The following is a 10631-nucleotide window of genomic DNA, read 5'->3' as shown; positions in this document are numbered from 1 at the left end:
CTGGACATAACCTGAACCAGAACTGGGCCTGGTTCTGGTTCTGGTTAGTGCTCGACAATTGATTTTTTAATCTTGCTAGGCAGACACTATTGTAGTAATCAATGCAACTAAATATAAACATATTGTTGAGTTTCTCTAATCCTGAGACATCAGAACTCTAATCCTGGAGATGTTCTTCAGGTGACAGAAGGCCGGCTTTGTAACTGTCTTAATGTGGCTCTGAAGGTTCAGGTCAGAGTCCATCACTACTCCCAGGTTTCAGGCTGATCGCTGGTTTTCAGTTGTAATAACTGAAGATGTGCACTGACTCTAGATTTATAACTCTAGATCTATAACTCTAATTTGCTCCTCTTTAGGCCCAAAGATAATTTCAGTTTTGTTTCTGTTCAGCTGGAGAAAGTTTTGGCACATTCACACATTTATCTGTTCTAGGCATCTGTTCAGTGATTTGATGGGGTCAAAGGTCACCTGGTGATATCATAATGTAGAGCTGTATATTGTTCAGTCATGGTAAGTAATCTGATTACTTTGTTGTAGCCTGACCTAGCAGGAACACAGATGTTAGATAGGATTGAACCTTGTGGTAGAACACAGGTGACTTCTGTCCTTTCTAATGAGAAGTTACCTGTTGAAATCCCTGTTCTGTAGTCAGACTAGAACCAGTCCAGTACTTGGTGATTTCTACTGGTTCATGTTTTCTTGTTTTGTTTTTGGCAGAAGCTTCTTGTTTCTGTCTGAAAGACGGAGAAGTTTGATGTCACAATTCCAGACAAACCATCTGTATTTAAGAGACGTTTAGTTTATGAGGTTGAGCAGGAATCAGGTTCCTCTGATCCTCTGAACTCCTGATGGGAACCAGCTTTCTGCTTCACAGGACACTTACTGGACCTGGATCACTGCACTGACTGGTTCTGGTTTCTTTCTCAGGCTGACTGAAGTCCAGAAGATGGAAGATCAGGATCTAAAGGACGACAGAGCAAAACCTCCAGGATCCATCAGTCCGTCTGTGAGGAGTGACCGGTCCAAAAATGAAGATCCATCCTTCAGTACTGAACCTGGACCCTCAGACAGAAAGTAAGAAACCAGTTTCTATCTGGTTCATGTGAATCTATAGAGATATAGATGATATTAACTGGTTGATTTTCAGTGCTTTATAAAAAGTAACTTAATTTTCTTCCATATTAATTTAAAGTTAAACATGAAGGATGTTGGTCAGTAAATGAATTTGAATGAAAAATGATGAAAATGTTGCATGAAAACAAAAACCACCAACAGTGTGAGGAGCAACGACTCAGATTGTCTCTGAACTGGATGTTGCAGCAACTAGTTGACTCTTTACTCTGTAGTAACTTTTCCATCACTAGTCTCTCGTCTCAATCACGTCACTAAACTGATTTTTACAAGAAGATGAACCAGGTGAGTTTGTCAAAGTTTAAATTGTATAAACTTCCAGAAAACTGTATGAGTCAAAACACTTGAATGTCTTTAACTCAAGACTAAAAACCATCTGATTGGAGTGGCTTTGATTATAAGTGAAACAGTGACCAACATATTTGATGGTTATGATTTTGGTGATGCTCTCATCAAATATAATGTCTGTTCAGTTGTTGAATGCCTGGTGTTTTCTTTATAGCTTTCTGTCTTTATTATGCAAAGCGCCTTGAACTGCCTTGCTGCTGAAATGAACTGAACAAATAAAGTTGAATGAAGGTTCAGTTTGACCAACAGATCAGTCTGAATGTTTCACTCTGGAGCTTCAGACCTGCAGCAGTTTGTGTTCAGAGCTTCTTCTCTGGTTTTTATCTCAGAGTTTCTCACTGATTGATCTGAATAACAACATGTTTGTGTTTCAGAGGTCAGAACCACAGAGGGAGAGCAGAACCTCCAGGATCCAGCTGTCCCTCCATGAGGAGTGACCAGTCCAAACGAAACAATCCATTCTTCAGAACTGAACCTGGACCATCAGAACCAGAGTAAGAAACCAGTTTCTAACTGGTTCATGTGACTCTGCAGAGCAGGACTGGTTCTAGGCATGGATACACGAGGAGACAGGCAGACATGTAAAGGAGGCTTTATTATGCATCCATTTTCTGTTCCACGATATTTATTAAAATTGATGACTCGTGAAACTAATTTAAACCTAAATGAACATAAAAACACATTTCTTTCAAACAGTAATAACAGACAGACTAAAACAGAAGGTTTTTAGTTAGAAACTCAAAGCTTCAAAAATCTCTTACCACTCCTGTTTTTTTACTTTCTCTTTGCTTCAGTGCTCAGTGTGACATCAGGCAGGATGAATGATCTTAAAGATTCACTGAATGTTCGCTGTGGTTGGTTACCCAGCATTGGCTCAGGTGATGCACAGTCATTTAAATCTGGAGTTTCTAAGTATTTCAGCCTTTGTGCAAAAATCTGTCACAATAATGTTTGTAACACCTTATTTCTAATACAATTTATGTAAAATATAGCTTAAATCAAAGCTGATAAAATTACTGATGCTTTGATAAGTAAAATATATATTCTAACTCTAAATCAAACCGGTTTAGTTTCAAGATGCAAGAGCGCTCTAAGCTAATTTTGTTTTCATATCAGACAATTTAATTTACATAATTGCTGTTGTAAGAGTCAGTTTGTAAAATGCATATTATTATGTGAATATTGCAATGTTCTATGAATGAGACATTTAGTCCAGTTTTAGTCATTTATTGAACTTTCAGAAAATACAGAAGCTGCAGTGTGGAAAAATAAAACAAGAAAATATTGTAGAAAAACCGATGAACAATTCGAAACCACTCTATCCTTATTTTTTCTAGCACTCTTTGTCTGCTGGTTCAAGAAGACAAAAATAATTTAAACCATTTTAGTTTAATCGTGACCTAAACTGGGCTGAGAGGTCAGAACCAACTGTGGAGGAAAAACAAAAAAATTTCCTTTCATAACAAGTGAAATAATCTCCTAAAATATGAAATCCTAAAAACATAATTATGTCCCAGACTGACTGTGAGGCTGAATTCACTAAATAAATGTCACTTTGATCCACATCAACCATCCACCAAAGAAAACTGATTTACCAAGAAACTCAGAAACAAAGAGCTGCTTTAGATTCATCAGAACTGATCAATATATCAAGAAATTATTGGTTATTAGAAAATCACTGAATGCATTGTGGTTACCATGACCTGCTTGGACTTCAGTAAATATAGATAATTATTGAAGTGAAATCCCTCAGGCTCTCTATGCCTCTAGTTTATTCAGTGACTCTTTGTTTAATACATAATAAATGTTTTAGAGGTTAAAGTTTTGGTCGAGTTAAACCTTGATGTGAAGGTTGAGTGTTTGATTCCTGTCTCAGACCATTTGCTTCATATCTTCCTCTCCTCTCTCCATCTTCATACCTGTTAAATGACTGTTAAATATCAGCCATTAGTGCCAAAAATGTCTTCATGTTAATGTTTTATTAACAGTTAAACCTCAGTCCAACAGGTGGATAAAACAATTTATTTATATTGATTCAGACATTTGGGTCGACTTTGTTGTCCTCAGTACCGGTTCTAAACTCAGATCTCTTCTTTAAATTCATTAGTACATCCAGATGTGAAAATGTCAAGATTATTAATATTAGACTGTAGAGATCAGTTATTTTAATAATCTATTTGATTTTCAACACCAATCAGATCAGATCAGCTTTATTTTAGCTTCTATCCAGACAAACCAGGCGGGCTGAACAGAACCTGATTTTAATGCTTTTGGTGACAAAGAAACCCAGAACGAGGCGAGATGAGCAGAACCAGATGGAAATCAGAACCAGGTCCATAAAAGGAACCAGACCACCTGAATAAAACTGGAACTGGGCTCAATAAAGATGGACTGTAACAAAGACTACAACTGCAAACAATAAATCAGGACAAAAAAAACTACAAAGTGAACAGAACCAAAGTCCAAAAGATTATCATGAGGTCAGATTTAGTCAACCCAAATTTATACGACTAATAAAAGACGTGAACTTTAGATAACTTGTTGTTAGCTCTGCTAGCATGTCCACATTATGCTCTGCCACAGTATAAGGCTCTTTATAAAGAGCTCAGATCAATGCAAACTAGGGCTGAGTCGTGTTTACTGGTGTTACTGAAGGATCCAACTTTCTCCACTGGGATCCAGATTAGAGTCAGTTTCTGGTTTCTTTCAGCCTCTGACGGATCAGACAGAATAATGATAATTGTCCCAGAACAAATTCAGATGGACAAAGGAAGGAAGATCAATCATGATACCAGATATAATGAAATGAAGAACTTCAAACCAGAGATCATCAATGATCTGAGGTTCTGTTTTGACCCAGTTTCTAGTCTCTAATTTGTGGTGGATCTTCATAAACATCTTCAGCTCCAGCCTGTTGTTAGTGAAATATTTCAGTGATGAAGAAAAGTCTTTACTTGTCCAGGGTGAACCCCAGCTCTCACCTGATTACTGCTGAACATCGGCACCAGTCCCTCCATGACCCTGCAGAGATAAGAAGTGATAGACAATGGATGGATGGATGGATGGAGGGAAGATATTCCTGGATGGAGGGAGAGGAGCAGCTGTGCTCCAGGTGAGACTGAACATCTCAGAGTTTCCTCTCATCGTCTCTGTTGAACCAGATCCATGTCTTTAGTTGAGATTTGGAGATTCAAGGTTTTAACAGTCTCTTTGTAATTGATCATTTAAACTAAATCTGTGTTTTTCCAGCCGATGTAAATGTGTTGGTAACTCAGGTTAACATAGTCCCCATTTAATTTGAGCCTATTCAGAAAAATACCCATAAAACGTATATGACAAGTGATAAATGGACTATAAATAGATCAATAAAGTCCTCAATGTCATGTTGTTTTATTTGGGTTTAAAAATGTAGCAGAGCACCAATCAGGTATTGGTTGATATTTCTGTTCAACATCATCAATATTGATTAATGATAATCTATTCTTTATTATAAATGGAGGGTTTAATATTATTATAATAATAAAGCAAGAAATAAGAGAGACGTGGCAAAAATATTATGGGTTATCAAATTGTCCAGTTGGTTTATGTAACTTTGCTGAAAAAGACTCTTGTTCTATTTTTATTGGTTATTACACCAGGCCTGTAAGGTTCTGCTTTAAATAAGAGCTGGAAAACCCAAATGAAGCAGAAGTTGGCTTCAGATTGCAGCATCCAATCTGGAAAATGAGTAAGGGGCTGCATTTAATATCTGATAACAGAATAATGTCGCTAAGGATGGATCTGATTGTTTAGCATCACATCCTGTGAAGTCAGAAACCGTACAATAACACCTCCTAATGTTCCAGATAGTTTTGTTCCAACTTTATCACTAAAGCAAAAATATTTTTACTTCTTTTCTTCTGTGTTTCAGGAGATGTTGGTCTGCAGAAGGTCGTACAGGAACATAAGATCAGTCTGAGGATGAGATGTGAATGGATGACTGAAGGAGGTGATGAAACAGGAAGTGATTACACAGGAAGTAGAACCCTCCTCAACAGGATCTACACTGATCTCTACATCACAGAGGGACAGAGTGAAGATGTTAACACCCAGCATGAGGTGAAGCAGCTGGAGAGAGCTTCCAGGATCCAGAAGCATCATGACTCTGCAATTAGGTGCCATGACATCTTTAAAGCCTTCCCTGACCAAGATGGAGTCATCAGAGTGGTTCTGACCTGTGGTGTCGCTGGTGTTGGAAAAACCTTCTCAGTGCAGAAGTTCACTCTGGACTGGGCTGAGGGCTTGGAGAACCAAGATGTCAGTGTGGTGGTTCTACTTTCGTTCAGGGAGCTGAACTTGATCAGAGATGAGCAGCACAGTCTTCTCACGTTGCTCCATGTTTTCCATCCAACACTCCAGAAGTTCCCAGCAGAGCAGCTGGCTAAATGCAAACTGCTCTTCATCTTTGATGGTCTGGATGAAAGCAGACTTTCACTGGACTTCAACAACAGTCAGCTGGTTTCTGACGTCACTCAGAAGTCATCAGTCGACGTTCTGCTGACAAACCTCATCAAGGGGAACCTGCTTCCCTTGGCTCTCATCTGGATAACTACCAGACCTGCAGCAGCCAATCAGATCCCTCCTTCATGTGTTTCCAGAGTAACAGAAATACGAGGCTTTACCAACGCCCAGAAGGAGGAGTACTTCAGGAGGAGGTTCAGTGATGAAGAGCTGTTCAGCAGAATCATCTCCCACATCAAGAAATCAAAAAGTCTCCACATCATGTGTGGAATCCCAGTCTTCTGCTGGATCACTGCTACAGTTCTGGAGATTATGTTGACCTCAGAGCAGAGAGGAGAGCTGCCCAAGACCATGACTGACATGTACTCACACTTCCTGCTGGTCCTGACAAAGAGAAAAAAGAACAAGTACCATGGAGGACATGAGAGAAGTCCACAGGAGCTGATGGAGGCTGACAGGGAAGATCTTCTGAAGCTGGGGAGGCAGGCGTTTGAACATCTGGAGAAAGGAAACATCATGTTCTACCAAGAAGACCTGGAGCAGTGTGGTCTGGATGTCACAGAGGCCTCGGTGTACTCAGGAGTTTGTACAGAGATCTGCAAAAGAGAGAGTGTGATCTTTCAGAAACCAGTCTACTGCTTTCTTCATTTGAGCATCCAGGAGTTTCTGGCTGCCATCTACATGCTCCACTGCTTCACCAGCAGGAGGTCAGAGGTCATCAAAATGTTTCTGGTAGAAAAATACAATGAAACATCTCTAGATGACTTCATGAAGAAAGTCATGGAGAAATCCCTCAGCAGTGAAAATGGCCACCTGGACCTGTTTGTCCGCTTCCTTCATGGTGTCACTGTGGAGTCCAACCAGAGACTCTTAGAAGATTTGCTGGGTCAGACAGAGAACAGTCCAGATATCATCCAGAGAATCATCACCAACCTGAAGGAGATGAACACTGATAGAATCTCTCCTGACAGAAGCATCAACATCTTCTACTGTCTGGAGGAGATGAACGATGTCTCATTTTATCAGGAGATTCAACAGCTGCTGGATTCAAGAAAGAAGCTCTCAGTGAGTGACTGTTCAGCTCTGGCCTTCATGCTGCAGATGTCAGAGGTTCTGAATGAGTTGGACCTGGAGAAGTACAACACATCAAGGGATGGACGACATAGACTGGTTCCAGCTGTGAGGAACTACAGAAAGGCTCGGTGAGTCCAAATGTTTTCGTTGTGTGAATGCTGATTCAGCACTATTGTCCTCATGTTTCTTCTTCTTTCTTCAAGTTGATTCTGGATGGTTTTGGACTTTACTTCTTTCATCCTCTGGATGATTTCAGCCATTCAAACATCTAAACATTCAGTTCATCCAGGACAGCTGCAACTTCTGGTTTTGGGACATTTTGATCATTTAAAAATATTTAACTTTTCATCAGTTTTCAGGTTGAAATGAATAGAAAACATTGAGAACTCTAGAAAATTTCTATTTTCTCTAAGATCCAATCAGCCAGAGAGACTTTTTAAACTTTAAACTCTCTTCACTCATTGAGCTGCTGCTCCATAATTCACCTTTGAGGATTTTTGACTGTTTTTATAAAATAATTGTTTAGGTTTGATGGAAAGTTGAACCATTAAAATAAACCGTTGTATTAATTATAAACTTTGTGAACAGTGTTGATCTTCTTCATCCCGTCATCATCCTCTCCTCTTCCTCCTCCCCTAGTTTCTTCTGAGTTTGTAACTGAGACCAAAATGTGGTGATTGTTGTCTGGTTCCAGAAAAAGTCCTAGTTTCTGTCAGATCCTCCCAAAGTTTTGAGAACTCTGCTTCCAGAGCTGGAACCATTTTCCTCATCAACTCTTTATCTGCAGCCTTTGTTGAAGCTGTCAGCTGTCCTCCATGAAGACCTGCAGAGACATGAGCTTCAGCTCTTTAGACATCCCAGCACCTTTAGTTCTGGAGAACTTTCACTGCTTCACCATGAAGATGCTGCTGGACCCAAACGCTCCGTCTCCTCCAGGGGTTTTGCTCTTCAGCTCTTTAGGAGCAACAATTTCTTCTGACATCCAAACCTTTGTTCCTCTGAGACGATGGACAGACCACTGCAGAGACATGTGTCCATATTCCAACCAGTTTGTCCCAGTTCCTCTCAGACCAACAGAGGACGGTCCAGACCTGAAGGAGCAGCAGGACCGGTTCTGCTGCTGCTCTGCAGGACGACCAGAACAATCTGCAGCTTTTAGCTTTGCTAAAGCATCAAATCCAGCAGATGAACGGAGACACAACTGGGAGCATCATGTGTCTGGTCTGCTCCCAGTTTCCTCTGTGGCAGCATTTAAAGCTGATGCTGGGAGCCATGTTTCTATAGAATAAACTATTATTAATGATGAGGAGGATTCTAGATGCTGCAGCAGCAGATATGGGCTAAACAAACCCAGAGATGCCAGAGGTCCACAGCAGGCTGGACTTCCTGCTCTGCTCACTTCATTTATAACTCACTTCCTGCTTGGTGGAAGATCTCAAGGAGCCAAACGGTCTAGTCCAAGTCAGTGTGAGTCAGAGCTGTGAGCAGTTCCTCCTCCTCTCCATCATCTCCAGTAGTTTCCTTCATTCAGCTCAGTCAGCCTCTTCATCAGCTGCTGCAGCTCCTTTAAGGCTCTGATCCTTCAGAGAAAACTGAACTTTCCTTCACAGATGATAGAAGATCTTCAACATCTGACTGAGCTGAAGGTCTGAGGACATGAAGCCTGGACCAGAACCAGAACCAGAACCTGGACTTTAGTCAGGAACTGCACAGACTCTCTGTCGGGTCAAATTCAGTAAACTGAAGATCACATGTTGATCAGATCACTAATACATCACTGTTATCATATTTTATTCCGTTTATGATCCAGATTGATTTCATTAGAACTGAATTTATTTCTTCTCTCATCACAGACTTGGTGGCTGTTGGCTTGATAAGGCTGAATGTGAAGTTGTGGTCTCAGCTTTGAAGTCCAACCCAGAGCTGACTGAACTGGAAATAAGTCGAATTGTCATAGATGAAGGTAGAGACTCTGATATGAAGAATGTGTCTGAGATCCTGGAGAGTTCAGTCAGTAAAGTGAAGAAACTGAGGTTTGTTTTCACTATTTATACAATAAAATTATTCATTGATACATTAATCCTTAGTTTGATTAATAAATTTATTTTAATATATTTTCTTTTAAAACAACTTCTTTAAAGGTTACAATAAAATCTCAAACCATTTTACCTTATAAATGAATTATTTTCTTATTTCAGATTTTGAGATTATTGAACTTTGTTTTTCAGTTTTTCACTTTAAAATATTTTTAACTGATGAACAAAAATGAGTAAAATAATTCAAATGTTGATTAACGATGGAGATGTTTCAGTTTGGTTGGTAAAGATTCAGATTGTTTTATTTCTGATTCTCATTTTTACATCCAGAATGAAATGTTTTCCTCCAGTTGAGCCACAAACACTGACCAGTTCAAATCATCATTAATGAAACATCTAATAAGTGACTGATTGTAGAAAAGCAAATCTAGATGAACTGAATGACAGTGAGGTTTGCAGCAGCAGGTTCTTCACTTTGTCCGGAAGCTGTGGTTCTGTTGGGCCGGGTCAGAGAGGAACCGTCCTCTTCAGTCTGACAGCTGTCAGTCGGTTGGAGCCTCGTCTCTGTGATGAAGCTTCATCAGGTCACGTCTCCTGAGGAAATAATGGCCTCCATTGGCTTTCAGCAGCTTTAAGAAGAACCCAAGGCCATTCATGAATAAACTGAGTGGTTCTGATCCGGTTACCAAGTCGGGTCTCCAGCTGATGATCAGGAACCAGCAGAAATAGCTCACCTCATCCAGGCTGCTGCTCATAGAAAACTTTGAGTTTCTTTGTTGATCAAATGTTCTGGTTCTGCTGGTTTGGACTCTTTAAACCAGTTTGACTGGATCAGATGTTAGAATCAGTTCATCATGTTTCTTTTACATTCAGGGAAATTAATTTTCTACATTTTATTATTTATTTGTTCATATTTCAGTTTTAACTGCATCCTGTTGGCTTCAGCTCATCTTTTATTCTTTATTCAGATTGAAGAGCTGCAGGTTGTCAGAGACCAGCTGGATGTCCCTGTTCTCAGCTCTGAAGTCCAACCCGACCCATCTGACAGAACTGGAACTGAGCTACACCAACCTGGAAGGTTGTGGAGTGAAGGAGCTCTGTGGTTTTCTACAGACTGAAGGCTGCAGACTGGAGAGATTTCTGTATGTAATTATATAATTGATATTTCTGTGAATAATTATATATAATTGATCATAAATCAAAGTTCATATCTTCTGTTCTAATAAATATTTTCTGAGTTTGTTCCTGGACTTGGATCCAGAGTTTAATTTAGTCCCTCTGTGTAACTGAGTTGGACCTGCTGACCTGAGGTCAGAACAGGACAGCATTCGGACCCCCAGTGTGTAGAAATCCCCCTCATGTCAAGCAGGTCAAAGGTCATTCAACCCAGTCTAGAAAAGTGAATTCCTGGAATCTGACAGGAACAAATCAATAATCAATGATTGATGCTTCAACACTTTGATCAGAACCTGGAATGATTTTACTGACTAAAATCCTCCAACACAACATGACCCAGTACCAGGTTCTGGTTCTGGTTCTGAT

At 39.8% G+C, this 10631-nt stretch overlaps 1 protein-coding gene and 1 long non-coding RNA gene across 4 annotated transcripts in view; both read left to right on the top strand.

The window, feature by feature from the left end:
• Positions 1-1884: 1884 nt before the first annotated feature.
• LOC106939833 (protein NLRC3-like) overlaps positions 1885-10631 on the top strand; it is a 12718-nt gene continuing 3971 nt past the window's right edge. The window contains exons 1-5 of one of the 3 annotated variants that reach the window (XM_015022392.1): positions 1885-1973; positions 4442-4591; positions 5393-7181; positions 8907-9086; positions 10058-10231. In XM_015022392.1, the coding sequence (XP_014877878.1) occupies positions 4534-4591; positions 5393-7181; positions 8907-9086; positions 10058-10231 (2201 nt within the window). In that variant the 5' untranslated portion in view covers positions 1885-1973; positions 4442-4533. Of the gene's footprint in view, positions 1974-4441; positions 4592-5389; positions 7182-8906; positions 9087-10057; positions 10232-10631 lie in introns of those variants that run through there. The other 2 variants (XM_015022391.1, XM_015022393.1) reach the window with 2 other exon arrangements.
• The window catches only part of LOC106939835 (uncharacterized), a 3282-nt gene continuing 2897 nt past the window's right edge, over positions 10247-10631 (top strand). Inside the window, exon 1 of the long non-coding RNA XR_001422925.1 lies at positions 10247-10611. This is a non-coding gene — a long non-coding RNA (uncharacterized LOC106939835). The remainder of the gene's footprint in view (positions 10612-10631) is intronic.

This window comes from Poecilia latipinna, unplaced genomic scaffold, assembly GCF_001443285.1.
Source record: "Poecilia latipinna isolate Pla-1442-1.1 unplaced genomic scaffold, P_latipinna-1.0 Scaffold2995, whole genome shotgun sequence".
Lineage (NCBI taxonomy): Eukaryota > Metazoa > Chordata > Actinopteri > Cyprinodontiformes > Poeciliidae > Poecilia > Poecilia latipinna.
The sequence above is the reverse complement of the archived record's forward strand: the minus strand, read 5'-3'. Positions and strand labels throughout refer to the sequence as shown.